At 34.8% G+C, this 20,275-nt stretch overlaps 1 protein-coding gene across 2 annotated transcripts in view; it reads left to right on the top strand.

Annotated features, from left to right (window-relative positions):
- The window catches only part of Nup205 (nuclear pore complex protein Nup205), a 273,611-nt gene that overhangs the window by 235,473 nt on the left and 17,863 nt on the right, over positions 1–20,275 (top strand). The window contains exon 14 of one of the 2 annotated variants that reach the window (XR_012411979.1): positions 5,605–5,760. Coding sequence is in view for 1 of the 2 variants with exons in the window: in XM_073979163.1 (XP_073835264.1) it covers positions 5,600–5,760 (161 nt within the window). In the remaining variant the exon portion in view is untranslated. Of the gene's footprint in view, positions 1–5,599; positions 5,761–20,275 lie in introns of both variants that reach the window. The other variant, XM_073979163.1, reaches the window with a different exon arrangement.

The raw sequence follows: 20,275 nt of genomic DNA, 5'->3' as shown, positions 1-20,275 counted from the left end.
GAGAAGTCTAGGCAAATACGATTGAAGACATTGGATGATGTTGATGAGCTTTTGAAAAACTCTGTGTCTAAAGGGAAAAGAGAACGAAAACTAATTGAAGTTAATATTAGCGATGATGAAGATGATGATGAAGAAACAGTGGATGATGATGATGAAGATGGGTTCGTTTCACCAAATTGATTTGATAATAATAATAATAATATAGTTAGAGTCACTTTTTTAAATTTCTCTTTTTATGAATTCTAAATATTTCAGTAATATAAACTCTTATAATTCTTATATTACACTGTGCAACATTTTCAAGGTAATTTTGTGCAAACAATTTCAAATGCGGTTTTTATGAAAGTACAGACGCAATAGACAAAAACCCTCTTTGGGTTTTGTTTTGTTAGATCGGGTTCGGATTTTATGGCCCTATATAAACATGGCTAAATATTGATTTTTTAAAGAAAATCGGGGCTATAACCTTGAAACTAATACAAATCTTTCAATGACATCCGCAGCAAACTTGTAGATAAGAACAAGAAGAACGTATTTTGAAACATAATGAACACGAATAACCTCAATTATTGCCTCAAATTTTACAATATATCTAAAATTTCCGTGATTTGTACATATTTCGCTGCGTATCTCCAAAACCGCCATATTTTTCTTAGTGTTATCTTTGGGAAAAATATTCGCTGGAATGTAATACACAACTCTTCAGAACATATCATTCTTGTAAAATTCCTCTATCGCGTTGTTTCTATTATATTTTTCAAAGACAATTTGATAAATATATCAACAACACATTGAAATTTCAAATATGAGAATAAACAGCCTGTGTGAACGTTGTTTGAAATATGTTTTGTATAAAGCATCATGTGAAATATCGTCTAAACAACATGAAATATGTGTTTTACAGTTTCAGAATGTTCTGAAGAATTGCTGAGGTTATTATTTGGAACATTTTTGCGAAAGGCTACTTGGTTCAACTCTCAATAGTTTGACAGTTACTGACCATAATTCCAGAAATTATGTAATCTTTCCTATATTTTATCAATTTTGATGCGCTATATGTGGTTTTTCGTAGTTCGTCTGTTTGACATATAAGTGCTACTACTTTAGGACTACAATATTGCTCAAGACCTCAAAGCAAAATTTTTATTAGTTTCTGAGATAAAGAACGGATCAATTGAAAAAAGGCTCGTTTTAGACCGGTATAGATGTGGCCGTAAAATCCAAACCCGATCTAAAAATACGAAACCCAATTAGGGGTTTTGTAGTCTTAATATGTACTTTCAGAAAATGTTCACTAGAAGTTGTTTGCATTTTCAGTGATGCACAGTGTTATTAATAAATCAGAAAGATGTATAAATATTATATCTGTTAATGTTAGAAGTGTGTCATCTTTAGATAAATTTAACAAATTCCGGAATGAAGTATCAATGCTTCAAAAGCTACCTGATGTTATAGCGGTTCAGGAAACTTGGTTCAGCAGTCAATATTTGGATCTGTATCATATGGATGGCTACAATGCCATTAATTGTGTAAGGTCGGATGGGTATGGTGGAACGACGATTTTCGTGAAATCGTCCTTGAGATATAAAGTTGTATATAATAAAAGTGAAGACTATTTAGATGTTGTTGCTGTTGAACTGTCAGATGTCTGGGTAAATAATTCAAAGTTAATTATTACTTCGCTGTATAGATCTCAAAAGTGCAAAGCTGAGCTATTTCGCAGAAAAGTTGATTTGATACTGTAAGATTTTGTAAATGCTTTCCTTGTGCTAGTGGGAGATACAAATATTGATTTACTTGCTGAAACAAATCATCGTCAAAACATGGTTAACCTTTTCAAAGAATATAATATGGAATCTTGTCATAATCACATTACTCGTCCGATTTCAAAGAAGTGCATTGATTGGGTCTTTAGCAACTTTAACAATATTGTATTGGTTCACAGTGTAGGAAATTCTTTTTCTGATCACAATATCTTGAGCTGTTTCATCTATACAAATTTATTGGTTACCAAACCTGTGCACACTAGAAAAATAATAAAGTACGATAAGTTTGGAGAAATTTTGGATCAAGACATGGGCTCTTTGGAAATGGTAAATGATTCGTCCGAGTTATGTGAAAGATTCATTAACGTGCTACAGTCTGCTGTTGGTCGAAGTACCGAATATGTAACTGAGAATGTGAACAGACGGCGGGACATTGCTCCTTGGTTAAACGATCAGCTGATTTCATTAATAAACTACAAGAAGAAATTGCTTGCTCTAAGGCGTAAAAGTAGAAGAGATGTCAATGTCAACAATCGTTTAAAAAGGATTAGTAACGTCATAAGGATAACTAGCAGAATTTTAAGAGACGATTATTATCGAAACAACATTAAATATTGTAATGGCGATGTGAGGAAGGTGTGGCAATTCTTGAACAAGGAAATGGGACGGAATAAAAAACCTTTGGGAGAAATAATTGATGGTAGTGGAAATGTTCTTCTTTCAGATAGTGACAAGGCCGAGGAATTTAATAGGCATTTTATAAATTCTGTTGAACAGTTGAGGAGTTCCATCCAACGGCATCAAACTGATAGCATAAATGTCTTTGGAACACTAACGACTGAAGGTAGTCGGTTTGGTCTAGCGGAGGTGTCCAAGGATCGAATGATAAAAGAACTTGATTCATTAGACGTTAAAAAAAGCTGCGGATCAGATAAGATTAAGCCAAAGATGATGTTAATAAGAAAATCTGCGGTAGCTGATGTTCTAACCAACATTTTTAACAAAATGATTGGAAGTGGGAAATATCCAGATTGTTTAAAGATTCACAGAGTAATACCAGTACCTAAAAAAATCCATTCAAATAATGCCAATGACTATAGACCAGTGGCGGTGTTATCGGTGATCGATAAAATATTTGAGAAGCTTATTTACGAGCAAATGTCTTCATACCTTGATGAGAAGAAAATTATATATGTGGAGCAGTTTGGATTTAAAAAAGCATCTGGATCAGATGAAGCGGTTTTTAACGTTATTGAATACATATGTAAGGGTTTGGATTCTGGCAGTAAAGGAGTAGCTGGAGTATTTTTTGACATTACCAAAGCATTCGATCTTGTGGACCATAGCATTCTCGTGAAAAAGTTGGAACATATTGGTTGTAATCGAGACACCTTGCTGTTTTTTGAGAACTTTTTAAGCCGTCGGTACCAATATGTACAAATTGAAGGAGAAGAGAGTTGTTTGCTACCAGTCAATCATGGTGTTCCTCAGGGTAGCGTGCTGGGTCCTCTTTTATTTAAGGTTTATATAAATGATTTGAAAAACATCCCATTTAATGGGAAATTGATAATGTTTGCAGATGACGTATGTCTTTTTTATAATTACAAGGATGATAAAGTACTTCGCACACAAATTGAATATGACGCTGCTATCTTGGCGGAGTTTGCAAGGTTGAATTATTTAGTGCTAAACTCTTCAAAGACAAAATTCGTGAGATTTAAACCACATCAAACCGGAGATACTATGTCGGTGTTTATAAATGGGGTCCCTGTTACGGAGTCTAAATCGGTAACATACCTTGGTCTTATTATGCAAAACAATTTGTTATGGAATTCGCATATTGAGAAATTAAAGACAAAAGTTTCATCTGCCACCGGAATAATACGCAAATTTAATCATGTTTTGGATACAGGGAGTAAGTTAATGATATATCATGCACTGATACACTCTCACTTGACGTACCTCCCAGGAGTCTATGCTTGCAAGAATAGCAGATCATTGAAGGAATTGCAACGGGCCCAAAATAAAGCACTAAAGATTGCAACAAACAAACCAAGACGATACCCCACAATAAGACTTTACAAGGATAAAGTTAAAAATGTTCTTCCAATACGAGGCTTATACAAGCAACACATATTACGATATGTTTATAAATCTGTCTATTTGAATGGTTCTGGATCAATGGTTTTCAATAGAAACTATGGCAGAACTCGGCAGTCTGAGCAGTTACGAGTAGCGAGATGCAGATTTGAGATCACAAACAAAGAATTGGTTTTGCTGGACCAAGTGAGTTCAACGATTTACCTGAAATCTTAAAGAATTGCAATAGCATATCTTCTTTTAAATATAAATTAAAGAAGTATTTATTAGATCGTGTTGACACACTTCTAGCATGAGTTTATCACTCTATTACATAATATGTAATTTATGTACATACAATAATTTTTTTATATGTATATATAAATTTTGTTTGTAACTTATAGTTGTCAGTTTTGCCCCTATAAAGCCTTAAGGCGCTGGGTATTTATGTTAACAATGAATAAAGAATTATGAAAAAAAAAAAAAGATATGTTCGTTCTTTACCCATACATATTTCCATCCACACTCTTTAGCTTTAGTTTTTGCCATCCATAAGAGTTTTCTGTTGTGTGATGTGAGTTCATCGTTCAAGTAGAGAAAATGTTTGGACCCATTCGAATTTACAAGTTCAATTCTATGTCGTTTTATTTTTTTCATTATTTCTCATTTTTTGTTGACATTGGAGAATTCAATTATCATTTTGTTTTTTCTCTTCAGTTTGTATGCTCTTTCAATGTCTCTATCATTTATTTCCACACCCGTGTCTTCAGTAATTTTGGTTAGCACTTCATTTACTTCGATATTTTCATCCATTACGTTGCTTATTTCCATGTTTTTGTCGATTGCTCTCTGTTCTAGCTTCTGTACTCTTTTATTTAGCTCATTTATTTGTTCGTTTTTGTTCTTGTCTTTCATTTGGAGCTCACTTATTTTTTCCCCTTTTTCTCTATCTCTCAGCTGTAATTCCGATATTTCGTTTTTAATTGTTGCTACATTTATGTTTTTGTCTGAGATGTGTTGCTCAATGCTAGACATTTTTATGCTCACTGTTGACATGTTCAGAGTGAGTTGTTTTAGTGCATTTTATATGTCTATCATACCTGTCTTTATCTCGGCAATGTCTTTTTCTTGTGTTGACATCTTTTAAATCTTTTTCTTGCATTGTCCTCGTCATCGTCGCCGTCTCGTTGTTGTTTAGATTTTATTAGTTGTGTTTCATTTTCAGTATTGTCTACAGAGATATATGCGTTATTCGGAGATTTTGCTCTTGAATCACATACATGACATCTCCATTCCATTTTCTTCGGCTGTTCCATACTTTTGTATGAGATCTCTGAGAGAGAGCAACATGGAGTGATATGAAACTGACGATTGCAATTAAAGCAGCGTACAAAGTTCACGGATTTTATTTTGGTAGAACATTGGCTGCAAATGTTATTTGAAACTTGCAAAACAGACATTATTTATGGGTTATTGATTTAGTACGAGGATTGTTTATGCACTTTATGTAAAAAGATTTATTTAAAAACTGCGAAAAATCGATATATTTGTTAGGTTTAACACTGTGTACTAAAGAGTTTAGTGCGCGTATACAGAAACACGTCCGTTCGCTTTGAAGGCTACAGCAGAGTAAATGAGTAAATGCGGCAAGTAAATGGTATACTATTCAAGATTTAAACAATATATTTATATATAGTTGAAATCCTAAATACAAATGTATATGCTAATCTTATTGAAAACATTAAATCTTTCAGCGCAGATAATCACTTAAATAACGTATACAACCATTATAACCTGGGCATTGTAGTAAATCAACTAAAAGGTGCTGTGGAATATTATCACGTCCAGAAAACAATTTTTGATGGAGTTGTGCGTCAGCGATCAGTCCTTGATAGCATTAATTTTGATACTACAGGTATGTATAAACACTAGCATCTATTTCACAATGTCAATAAGTTGTTCTTTCGTAACATTTTTATAATATATTTTATTGCATTCAGTTTAGTTATTTGCCACAACGCACTATGGTCCCAATGTCGAAATTTTTGTCCAAAATAATTTTTGTGAAGATTCTCAATTTTCATGTTTTTTTTTTTTGCGCAGAATATTAGAAAATCAGCCGAAATAATTAGTTTTGGCAAATACCGTTAGTTGCTGCAATGCCAAAATTGACACTTTTTAGTATAAAACTAAACTAGATTTTGTTCTGTAAAAGATATACTTTTTGTTGTACTGCGTAATTGTGTGTATATACAGAAGTTAGACCAAAGTTGTTGTGAATCGGGAAGCTAATGGTGAGTACTTTCATAATATTTAAACAAAGAACGAAGAGATTTGTAAAATTGTGGTAATAACATCAATGTTTGCATGTATATTGAAAATTATTTTTTTTCTTATATATTATATTCTAAATATTTTAAAGCTTTAGAAAAAAATGTCTAAATAAGTTCGTCTCCAAATCGACTCTGGAAGATAGTTGGGGGTCTGTACTAATATATTCAGTAGTAATACCTTGCGGAAACTTGCGGTCCCCAAAAAAATATGTTTTTATACCCTCCACCATAGGATGGGGGTATATTAAGTTTGTGTCATATATTCTTGATCAGCGTGTAATTCTACATTGATATAGCCCTGTCCGTCTGTGGAAATCACTCTAGCGTCCGAACGGATTGACGTAGGTGAATGAAATTTTGGGAAAATCTATTATATGTACGTAGGACTTTTGGTATTGAAAGCGGGCTATGTAGGTCCACGCTTTCGTGTAGCCCCTATACAAAATGAAGCGTGACGCGTCGTCATTTTAAGGAATTTTTAAGATATTTTTCCCAATTCGGTGGTAAGAATTGGTTGTAAATTGGTATTTTGTGCTCCAGAGGCCAAAAAACATTCCTAGGTCCACGTTTTGGTATAGCCCCCATATAAAGTACGCGTCATTTTAATATATTTTGAATGTATTAGTCCCATTTGACAACAGAATCGGTTGTAACTTTGTATTTTGTGTTTCCAGAGGCTAAGAAACATTTCCACCGTAAAGTGTTTATGTAGGTCAACGTTTTGATATAGCCCCCATAGGACGATATCTCCCGATTTTCGGTATTTTGAAGGTTTTGGCCCCATTATCACACCGAGATGGCTGAAATTTGTGGTGGAGGGTATAAAAAGTTCGGCCCGACCGAACTTAACCCTTTTCCTACTTGTTCTATTTTAAGATGAGTGAACTTTGACTATTTTTGGTAATTTTGGGGGGAAAACTTAAGAATTGCTGTTTTTACACATTTATCTATATAAATAAAAATCAAATGTCCTTCGTTGGTAATGGCATCAGTTGAGAACGGCTGGACCGATTTCGATAATTATTTCTATAGAATGTGCGCCATAACCCGACTTAGGTTTTTATGCAAAGAACGACCACGCCCACTTTCAATTTTATCATTTCTACAGAACAGATTTTCCTGAAATTGCCAGGAAATGTACAAGGGTGGCCCTCGGTTAACAATTTTTAACCGATTTTTTTCTGAAATTGTCTGGGAATGTACAGGAATGGCCCCCGGTTAAAAAAGGCTACAAATTTAGTTGAATTTCGGAAGGGCGGGGTACTTCCCCTGTACCCAATTTCTTTAAAAAATGCTATATATATTGGGTACCTTTCCCACGCCTTTCTTTAAAACGCTATATGTATAAGCCAAACTTATGATTTGGAGCCAAAATAAATATGTTATATATAGAAAATTGATTACCACTCCCACTCTTTTCAATACATATTTTTCCAAAACTACTGAACCTAACTTCATGAAATTTTTAAAGCATGTTCAGGAATGTCCCTTGGCCCAAAATGCTATATATTTGTAAACGAATTTCGAGGGCCTATTGTTTTCTAATCGCTATATTTGCTAAACTTATGAGTGCATCGGCTTGCAAATTGCGATGGTTGCGCCCCCGATCAAGAATAACGATATATTTAAAAATTTCCTTAAATGGTGAGGTTCAACGGTAAATCAGGCATGAAAAACTAAAAGATATACAGTTTGTCAAGTAATTGTTTTCGAACCAAGAAAACTAACATGTTTCTGTATAAATTTATGAAAAATGACTGATAATTGTGATAAAAATGTCGGTTTTTGTTTGCAAAAAATAGTTGGTCGACTCTTTTAAGACAAGATAGGATGAATAAATAAAAAAATAACCCACGTAGTCCAACAAAAAGTAACGTAAACCAATAACTTACATGTAATGCAAGTTGTCAAATAAATGTTTTCGAAATGTGGTGAAGTTTCGAAATATCCCATATTTTTGGTAAATTCTTGAAAATCATAACATTTTATGAATGTTATTCTTAAAAAGGGTTAACTACTAACAAGTATCAACAATATTAGGCATAGAATATCCCTACTAGTAGGGTTACCATATGGACCTGTTTACATGTAAACAGAGTCCTATAGGTCTTAAACCGGGAATATCTGAAAACTAAGACGTTTTATGAGTTTTTTAAGTTCACGAGGATGGACTGACATCAAATACAATAAATATTGCCTACAGCATAACTAGATCAGAACGAGGCCACCTGGGCCTCAAAACAGGGCACCGAAGATTGTTTTTTTTTTTTTTTACTTAAAATTAATTAAGAGATAATGGCATTTCACTAAACAATCGAAAATATCGCAGTAGGAGACCAATATTGCTTAGAAATATGTATGTGGGGTACAGGTTTCGTCAATTTTCAGAAATGCACACTTCGACCTATTGGACACATTTCGCGTACTCTGCAGTACTAATGTAGTACATTTTTAAGGGGAAAATTATGTTGATGGGTAAATAATGCTTCAGTGTTAGCATGGAAGCCAAAAAAAACTTAAAGAATTCCTCTGAACTGGCTGTAACCAGTTTAAATCGGAGGTCTAAATCGGCATAGACTGACAATATCTTATATATGCATTTCTAAGCGTTTATGCATTGTACTCTTATGTCATATTTTGGCCTATGTTTGAGAATTCCCTTATCCCTTATCCCTGATCTAATTATTCTGCAGGTAATATTTATTGTAATTGATGGCAGTCCATCCTGGTGAACTAAAAAACCTCATAAAACGCCTTAGTTTTCAGATATTCCCGGTATAAGACCTATAGGCCCATGTTTACATGTGATATGACCTGGTACTCCCTCGGTGCATATGGCAACCCTCCTAGTAGGGATATTCTATGGCTAATATTGTTGATACTTGTCAGTAGTTAATCCTTATTAAGAATAAAACTCATAAAATGTTATGATATTCAAGTATTTACCGAAAATATGGGTTATTTTGGAACCTCCATTAAATTTCGAAAACATTTATTTGACAGCTTGAATTACTACGTGGGTCAATTTTTTATTTATACATCCTATCTTGTCATTAATAAGTCTACCAACTATTGTTTGCAAAAAACCGACATTTTATCCCAATTATCAGTCATTTTTCATAAATTAATACAGAAAAATCTTAGTTTTCTTGGTTCGAAAACATTTACTTGACAACAGTTCTCATCAGACGGTTGATGAGCAAACACCGTTTGTTTTCAAACAGCTGATCTTAATCGAGAGCACGTTTTTTCTGATTTTCTTTTTGTCACTTGATTCTATTTTTGCGCTATTTTTTGTAAATAGTTTTAAATAAAAAGTTTTATTAATTGACCGTCTTTAAAACTAAATCACAATGAATGGGGTGTACCCCCCAAATCACAACAGGTACGCTGTCCTGGACCCAGTCCGGGATAAACAAAAAAATCCTCGTTCCCAAAAAAGATCACGACTAGATGCTGCTGACTTTGTTCATCTTCCAACAATAAATCCAAATTACGATGATGTCCCCAGATTTTTAGTTGCTTCCGCAATATCTTTGGACTCCTCAAGTGAAGTTAAGCCATTGGCCTCCTACAATGTCTTCTAGATAGGCCGAGGTATAAAACACATCAGCCGGGAATACTCTGAAATATCTGAGCTGCGCAGTGGTGATTTGTTAATAAAGGCTAACAATGTCAGAGCTTTTAGAAAATTTTTAGCTGCAAAATATATAGATGTTGCTCCAGTAAAAATAGTGTCACATCCTTCACTCAACTACTCGCAAGGCTTAATATTCTCAGACAAAATCAAGACAATACCCGAAGACGACTTACTCAAAGATTTAGCGGAACATCAAGTAATTGGTGTAAGGAAATTCATGAAAATGGACGGAGATACATTGGTTGCTACAGGCGGAGCTGTGATCACATTTGACCGCATACGACCTCCGAATCACATCGACATTGGCTGGAGCACTGTTCCTGTCCGCGACTATATTCCGAACCCACTGAAGTGTAAAAACTGTCAAAAACTTGGACACACCAAGAACCACTGCAAATCCATTGAATTGTGCAAAGAATGTGCTTTCCCACCTCCACATAACACCTGCAGTCGTAAATTCTGTGTAAACTGCAACGTTGACACACACGCTTCGTATGATAAAAATTGCGTTTCTTTCCTGACACACAAATCAGCGAACAAAATAAAAATTAAGCAAAGGTGCACAAACCGCGATGCGTGGAAAATATTCAAAAGTGATCCGGACGCCTACCTAATCAAACCCCCAGCTAAAAAGCAGCTATATTCACAAGCAATGGGCAATGATAAAAATAACCAAATGTCTACAGGTTCTCACACAAACACTCTACCATCACCAACAACTTATTCAAATCAGATTCCGTCGTCCTCTCAAAACACACATAAAATATCAACAAACGCAACTTCAGTACAAACATCATCACCAATATCTCGTTCAAACTCTGACACCGCAAATCAAGGAAATAACAAATCATCGCCAAACTCACATTTAATACAAACATCACCATCAATATCTCACTCAAACTCTGACACTACAAATCAAGACAATAACAAGTCATCAAATTATTCGACAGAAAAAGAAACATTACTGAACAAGTTTTACACACAACTCAACGCAATAAAAGAAAACACTCAAAGTTCGCCAAGATTTTCTCAGATATCAACTGATTCGTCACCAGAAAGTACATCGACAACATCTATGAAACCAGCCAAAATCACCTCTAGGAGACCTGAAATTGAAGACAACGACGACATTTCCATGTCATCCTAAACACATCACAACTATTTCTTAATTTCTTAACAATAATTATTTATTTTTTCTCTTTCATTTAATCTAATAATATGGATCTAAATTCGAACATTACAATTTTGCAATGGAACATTCAAGGTTTTATATGCCACAAATTTGCATTAGAAATGATAATTGCTTTGCACAAACCAAGTGTCTTGGTTTTACAAGAGACACACGTGACGGACCAGAATAGGCATTTACTGTATCTTCCAGGATACAATGTGTATCATCACAACAAAACCTATAACTATTCCAAGTCAGGGATAGCTATTTTTGTCAAGAATAATATTAATGTTACTAATAGTACCATATCTTCTGGAAATCTACTATTCCAGTCTATAACATTAGATTATGGATTTCCTCTACACATTATTAATGTATATAAGGAATATGACATAACTATATCCTCAGATCTAGTTAATTCCATCAACATACCAACTTCCCATCAAACTCTTTTATTAAGTATTTTGAACGCTCAGAACACCCTATGGGGCTCATCTGGGTCCTCTACCGGAGGTCTCATATAGGAAGAGTTTGCTGAATCGCACGGTTTAGTCATCCTTAACGACGGTTCCCCTACCCTTTTAAGTACTCGTAATACACTTACAGCTATAGATGTGTCTATGTGCACCTCTTACTTGGCCCCTACACTGTCTTGGGAAACATTACCCATACCAGAAGTGGGAGATCACTTCCCCATTCTCATAACTAACAACATTCCCGTCGCAAAGAAGAAATTCATTTCCCGTTTTCAGGAGCAAACTGGACCCTTTTTCAAAACAAATTGTTACGTTTCAACTCCGATTTCGCTGAATCGGATAATATCAATAAAGAGGCAGCGCAAATAAAAAGACTTTTAAGAAAATCGGCTAATGAGTCAATTCCAGTTACCCGTCAACCAAAAAATAAAATAAGGCCTATATGGTTTAATAATGAAATCTCAAGGTAATACGTATTAGGCAAAGAGCATAGAGAACATTCAGAAGAGTTAGGAGTACAGAAAATTGTGAATGAAAAGCGTGAATGCAAGAGAGCCAAAAGATTAACATGGAGCAGATTTCTTAATTCTCTTGACCCATCTTTGGATGTTCGTTGTCTATGGAATAAGGTAAACAAACTAAGAAATCCCAAATTTGATAGATTTTCAAGCATTCGATTTGACACTGGCAATCTTACCCACCCCGAAGCCATAGCTGACGCTTTCGCGTCCTTTTGGAGCTCCATAAGTTCTGATGCATCATTTGATCTCTCAGTTCGCTCAGCAAAGCATTCGTTTTCCATTAACCATCCTAATGTTGTAAATAGTAACAACATTTTTCTTACAGAACATATCGACCTCCATGAACTCGATGCCACTCTCCAAACCCTCAAAGGTTCCACCCCTTCTATGGACAAGATAACGTATTCAATGATACGCAATGCTCCAGCTTTAGTAAAAAAACGTATATGTAAGTTATACAACAAGATAATACATAACGGTGTCTTCCCACATGATTGGAAATTGGCTATTTTATGCCCAATTCCAAAACAAGGTAAAAATCCAAATTCTTTGGAGGGCTATAGACCGATCTCCTTATTACCCGTTCTTTCGAAGGTTTTTGAAAAACTTCTGGCTAAACGTTTACTACGTTACAGTCAGAACCGTTTTTCCAGAATTCAACACGCTTTTCTCCCTCATCACGGGGTGCACACACTATGTCACAACCTGGAATGTACACTACGTGAAAACATAACCCGTAGAAAACATAGCGTGGTTATCTCAGAGGATTTAGAAAAAGCCTTTGATCGGGTAGTATACACCATTATACTAACTGAACTTCACAACTGGGGAGTACAAGGTCAATTTCTATCATTGATGCGATCATTTCTATCATTTCGACGAATGTCAGTCCGAGTCGACGGTTATTTTTCGCACTCTTTGCCTATGGATAATGGGGTACCACAGGGCTCGCCTATCTCAGTTATGCTTTACAATATATACTATGTAAACTCGTTATGCAGAGCTTTAGAAAATGTTTCAGGAATTGATTTTGTAGGAGTATTCGCAGATAACATATTTGCAATATCATCAGGCGATCCACAATTTGTAGAAGAAAATCTAAATAGATTTAATGGTGTGGTACAAAGCTGGGCTAGAGATGTAGGTGCTGTTATCCCTTCTAATAAAATAGAACTTCTTCATGTTTGTCGTAAGAGAAAATGTCAATGTAATTCAATACGCCTCGATCAAAATACCATCAACATTCATAAACGAATGAGAATATTGGGACTTGTATTCAGCAGAAATTTATTGTGGAATGACCATATAAAAATGTTACAGACAAAGTTAGGCAAAATCAACAATCTACTTCGTTTAATCTGCTCCAAATCAAAAGGTCCTCATATTGATATAGCAATAGATATATGTAAATCGTTAGTGTATGGCACAATTGCTCACTGCATTACAATTTATGGATTTACCTCCAAAGCAAATATTTCAAAATTAAATGTTGCCATAAACAAATGTTTTAGAACCGCCACGGGTCTTCTCCGCTCTACACCTCTAGAGTCTCTTTATATAGAGGGAAATTAATGCGACTTCCAAACCCTACTGGAGAAATTTTCTTTTAGTCTAAGCAGCAAAGCTATTACTATATGTGCCCATGGACTCCACAACACATTTTGGAAATACGCTAACTCTAACAACACATCAAATACGACACCCATTGGACATATCTTGACTCTATTTTCGACTTTTCAAATTCCCTTGCCTTCAAAGCCTAGCCCAAACCTAACAATCGGAAGTAATTTCGTTTTGATTGATACAAGCTTATCTTCATTTCAAAAAGGTCATACCAGTGAAGTTTGCTATCAACAACTCCTACTCGAAAGAATTTCTTCATTTAACCCGGAAACTATCCTTTATACAGATGGTACTTTTAATGGTCATTCCACGTCATTCGCAGTTATCAAACAATTGACAAATAATAGTTTCATAACAATTTCCAAATCTAGATTGCCAAACAGAACAGGAATATTTTCGGTGGAACTGAGTGGTGTAAAATCTGCTATAGACTACGCCAAACAAAACAAAAAAACACTAATCTGTGTTGATAATCTGAGTGTCGCAAGAGCTCTTCAAAACAATAAAGGTGGAATCTTCAGTGACATGATGAAAATTCCATACAACTGTAAAGTTGTCGTGTTATGGATACCCTCACATTCACATATTAAAGGAAATGATTTTGCTGATAAGATGGCAAAAGAAGCATTGAATCTTTCTCAAATTGCAGAAATGCCCTGTTTTCATTTCACCTTAATGCATTTTTACAAAAAGACACAGTACTCTAAAAACTCTATTGCGTGGCAGTCATCGTCTACATTTCTTAGACTTGTTAATCCAACACTACCAAGGACTCGCTACAACCCTAATTTTAGTAGATCTGAATGCATTTTTCTGGCCCGACTGAGAGTTGGAAAATGCTTGTTTAATACAAAGCACTACTTCGAAAATGTCATGCCTCCCCGGTGTTCATTCTGTGGAGACTTTATATCAATCGCACACATTCTTGTTGAATGTCATTCTTCTGCAATTAACTTGGGCATCGATAAGATACTTGACTGTTCCACTAAAATATTTCTACCCCAAATCCGATCTGTCCTTAATATTCATAATATTAGTGATATCTAATTCAGAGCCTTTTTGTATTAAATAATAGAATATACTTTTTATCATAGAAATTTGTATACCTCACATTGTATTAATTTGTATTCCTCACATTGAATTAAACATAACACTTGATTATTACTCGTGCGCATAAGGTCTTAGTTACCCGGCGCCTTTTTTTCTATATTTTATAAATTTATTTTATAAAGTATTTTGTAAATAAATAAATAAATAAATTTACTTGACAAACTGTAAATCTCAATTAGCGGCAGAATTAGACATATGTCCAATTTACATTAGCAACTTTTTCGTCATTTAGAGCTGATTCGTCATTTATTTGCTAAAACAGGCAACATTTTGCGTCATTTACCATACAAAAATAAATGACGTAGCTGTCGTAGTTTACATTCGGCGTCGTTTCGTGATTTCGAAGGCGTTTCGTGATTTCGCGCGGAACCAAGCTAAATTTATCATGATTTCGCATACAAAAATGAAATCATCTCATTTCGTGATTTCAGCGAAATCAACATCAAAATCACAGTACACATGATATACAACCCTGTTTTTGCCTAAAAAAGTACCAAAAGTTGCAACACTTTTCACGTATCACAATAAACAAGGTAGATGGTCAATTGCTGCAACAAAAAATTTTAGTATCAAAATTTGTGAACAATGCTATTTTTCATTGTGTTCCCGTACTTTTTTAATGGTAATGTTAGAAAAAAGAGCGAATTGTCAAAAATTGCTTCCCCATACAAATTTCTTAAAAAATTCGGGAACGGAAAAATGACGGAAATTGCATAAATGTCAAAATCAACGTATCAGCTATCATATAAGATGCCAATGAAAATACTTGCTGCTAGTTTCTACTAGGCCAAAATTGTATAGCAGAAAACAGGAGAGGAGGGTGTTTGTTATTCAGCGCTATTTTTGTTTAAAGAGAAGTGCAAGTCTTGCTAGATTTCGGAGTACAGGATTTGTAGCACTAAGCGGGAAAATTACTGCAAGTAGTAATATTTTGCAGGTTCTTAACACAAATTTTATCTATCATTTTTTTTTTTATTTTTTCATTTGTTAGTACTATACACAATTAGTACAATATATAGACAATTTTACGATAATTTTCCAAATAAAGTTGTAAAGTTCTATATTTCTATATTTTTTATGATTAATTCAATTTACAACAACTTGTGAAAATTCATGTTCGATTAGCTGCGCATATGCATCTACCTTGATCATTGTGATATATTTGAAATCAACAAAAAATAAGTGTAAACACCGGGTTGTATTTCAGGATTTCGTGAAATCCAGTGGATTTTGGAGCGCTAGTGTAAACTTGGCATTAAATTTTTTTTAAAGTTTTATAATTAGACTGCTTTATTGTAAAGACATCGGACGTGGACGATAATAAATCCTAAGCAGCATCAATGGGCACAAAATTCGACAAAGTCCATAAGAGAGAAGAAAGGTTAGTGACAAATTCTGTTGATAAATTTAAAATCCGAAGAAGTGAAGTAGAAAATATCTATTTTTGAATTGTCAAGCATAAAGTCCATAAAAAATTGTCAATAAAACTAATTACGACGGGCCAGCAACACGGATCGGGGTCAATACAAAATGGACGTTGAAATAATTTTGGCCAGAAAATTTGCTCTTGAGACATCAACATCAACAATTTTTCGAAAATAAGTCCACCTTTAGTTATAGCCCCCATATAACGGTACCGCCCTATTTTAGATATTTTGGGGGTTTTAGCGACGCTATAACCGATTCGGCTGTAATTTGGTATTTCGACATTTTGGAAGGTAAGAATCCTTCGTACCAATGTTTTGGTTTAGACCACATACAACGGGACCACCCTGTTCAACGTATTTTTACTATTTTTGGTAATTTTGGGGGAAAAAACATAAGAATGGCTGTTTTTACACATTTATTGTAAATAGTAATAAATTTCAATACAAAATGGATGTTGAAATAATTTTGGCCAGAAAATTTGCTTTGAGACCATAGTGCTATTTTTGTCAAGAATAATATTAATGTTACTAATAGTACCATATCTTCTGGAAATCTACTATTCCAGTCTATAACATTAGATTATGGATTTCCTCTACACATTATTAATGTATATAAGGAATATGACATAACTATATCCTCAGATCTAGTTAATTCCATCAACATACCAACTTCCCATCAAACTCTTTTATTAAGTATTTTGAACGCTCAGAACACCCTATGGGGCTCATCTGGGTCCTCTACCGGAGGTCTCATATAGGAAGAGTTTGCTGAATCGCACGGTTTAGTCATCCTTAACGACGGTTCCCCTACCCTTTTAAGTACTCGTAATACACTTACAGCTATAGATGTGTCTATGTGCACCTCTTACTTGGCCCCTACACTGTCTTGGGAAACATTACCCATACCAGAAGTGGGAGATCACTTCCCCATTCTCATAACTAACAACATTCCCGTCGCAAAGAAGAAATTCATTTCCCGTTTTCAGGAGCAAACTGGACCCTTTTTCAAAACAAATTGTTACGTTTCAACTCCGATTTCGCTGAATCGGATAATATCAATAAAGAGGCAGCGCAAATAAAAAGACTTTTAAGAAAATCGGCTAATGAGTCAATTCCAGTTACCCGTCAACCAAAAAATAAAATAAGGCCTATATGGTTTAATAATGAAATCTCAAGGTAATACGTATTAGGCAAAGAGCATAGAGAACATTCAGAAGAGTTAGGAGTACAGAAAATTGTGAATGAAAAGCGTGAATGCAAGAGAGCCAAAAGATTAACATGGAGCAGATTTCTTAATTCTCTTGACCCATCTTTGGATGTTCGTTGTCTATGGAATAAGGTAAACAAACTAAGAAATCCCAAATTTGATAGATTTTCAAGCATTCGATTTGACACTGGCAATCTTACCCACCCCGAAGCCATAGCTGACGCTTTCGCGTCCTTTTGGAGCTCCATAAGTTCTGATGCATCATTTGATCTCTCAGTTCGCTCAGCAAAGCATTCGTTTTCCATTAACCATCCTAATGTTGTAAATAGTAACAACATTTTTCTTACAGAACATATCGACCTCCATGAACTCGATGCCACTCTCCAAACCCTCAAAGGTTCCACCCCTTCTATGGACAAGATAACGTATTCAATGATACGCAATGCTCCAGCTTTAGTAAAAAAACGTATATGTAAGTTATACAACAAGATAATACATAACGGTGTCTTCCCACATGATTGGAAATTGGCTATTTTATGCCCAATTCCAAAACAAGGTAAAAATCCAAATTCTTTGGAGGGCTATAGACCGATCTCCTTATTACCCGTTCTTTCGAAGGTTTTTGAAAAACTTCTGGCTAAACGTTTACTACGTTACAGTCAGAACCGTTTTTCCAGAATTCAACACGCTTTTCTCCCTCATCACGGGGTGCACACACTATGTCACAACCTGGAATGTACACTACGTGAAAACATAACCCGTAGAAAACATAGCGTGGTTATCTCAGAGGATTTAGAAAAAGCCTTTGATCGGGTAGTATACACCATTATACTAACTGAACTTCACAACTGGGGAGTACAAGGTCAATTTCTATCATTGATGCGATCATTTCTATCATTTCGACGAATGTCAGTCCGAGTCGACGGTTATTTTTCGCACTCTTTGCCTATGGATAATGGGGTACCACAGGGCTCGCCTATCTCAGTTATGCTTTACAATATATACTATGTAAACTCGTTATGCAGAGCTTTAGAAAATGTTTCAGGAATTGATTTTGTAGGAGTATTCGCAGATAACATATTTGCAATATCATCAGGCGATCCACAATTTGTAGAAGAAAATCTAAATAGATTTAATGGTGTGGTACAAAGCTGGGCTAGAGATGTAGGTGCTGTTATCCCTTCTAATAAAATAGAACTTCTTCATGTTTGTCGTAAGAGAAAATGTCAATGTAATTCAATACGCCTCGATCAAAATACCATCAACATTCATAAACGAATGAGAATATTGGGACTTGTATTCAGCAGAAATTTATTGTGGAATGACCATATAAAAATGTTACAGACAAAGTTAGGCAAAATCAACAATCTACTTCGTTTAATCTGCTCCAAATCAAAAGGTCCTCATATTGATATAGCAATAGATATATGTAAATCGTTAGTGTATGGCACAATTGCTCACTGCATTACAATTTATGGATTTACCTCCAAAGCAAATATTTCAAAATTAAATGTTGCCATAAACAAATGTTTTAGAACCGCCACGGGTCTTCTCCGCTCTACACCTCTAGAGTCTCTTTATATAGAGGGAAATTAATGCGACTTCCAAACCCTACTGGAGAAATTTTCTTTTAGTCTAAGCAGCAAAGCTATTACTATATGTGCCCATGGACTCCACAACACATTTTGGAAATACGCTAACTCTAACAACACATCAAATACGACACCCATTGGACATATCTTGACTCTATTTTCGACTTTTCAAATTCCCTTGCCTTCAAAGCCTAGCCCAAACCTAACAATCGGAAGTAATTTCGTTTTGATTGATACAAGCTTATCTTCATTTCAAAAAGGTCATACCAGTGAAGTTTGCTATCAACAACTCCTACTCGAAAGAATTTCTTCATTTAACCCGGAAACTATCCTTTATACAGATGGTACTTTTAATGGTCATTCCACGTCATTCGCAGTTATCAAACAATTGACAAATAATAGTTTCATAACAATTTCCAAATCTAGATTGCCAAACAGAACAGGAATATTTTCGGTGGAACTGAGTGGTGTAAAATCTGCTATAGACTACGCCAAACAAAACAAAAAAACACTAATCTGTGTTGATAATCTGAGTGTCGCAAGAGCTCTTCAAAACAATAAAGGTGGAATCTTCAGTGACATGATGAAAATTCCATACAACTGTAAAGTTGTCGTGTTATGGATACCCTCACATTCACATATTAAAGGAAATGATTTTGCTGATAAGATGGCAAAAGAAGCATTGAATCTTTCTCAAATTGCAGAAATGCCCTGTTTTCATTTCACCTTAATGCATTTTTACAAAAAGACACAGTACTCTAAAAACTCTATTGCGTGGCAGTCATCGTCTACATTTCTTAGACTTGTTAATCCAACACTACCAAGGACTCGCTACAACCCTAATTTTAGTAGATCTGAATGCATTTTTCTGGCCCGACTGAGAGTTGGAAAATGCTTGTTTAATACAAAGCACTACTTCGAAAATGTCATGCCTCCCCGGTGTTCATTCTGTGGAGACTTTATATCAATCGCACACATTCTTGTTGAATGTCATTCTTCTGCAATTAACTTGGGCATCGATAAGATACTTGACTGTTCCACTAAAATATTTCTACCCCAAATCCGATCTGTCCTTAATATTCATAATATTAGTGATATCTAATTCAGAGCCTTTTTGTATTAAATAATAGAATATACTTTTTATCATAGAAATTTGTATACCTCACATTGTATTAATTTGTATTCCTCACATTGAATTAAACATAACACTTGATTATTACTCGTGCGCATAAGGTCTTAGTTACCCGGCGCCTTTTTTTCTATATTTTATAAATTTATTTTATAAAGTATTTTGTAAATAAATAAATAAATAAATTTACTTGACAAACTG

Source organism: Musca autumnalis, unplaced genomic scaffold (assembly GCF_047663935.1).
Source record: "Musca autumnalis isolate F117 unplaced genomic scaffold, ASM4766393v1 scaffold_3, whole genome shotgun sequence".
NCBI lineage: Eukaryota > Metazoa > Arthropoda > Insecta > Diptera > Muscidae > Musca > Musca autumnalis.
Note: the sequence above shows the minus strand (reverse complement) of the source record. Positions and strands in the feature narration are given on the sequence as shown.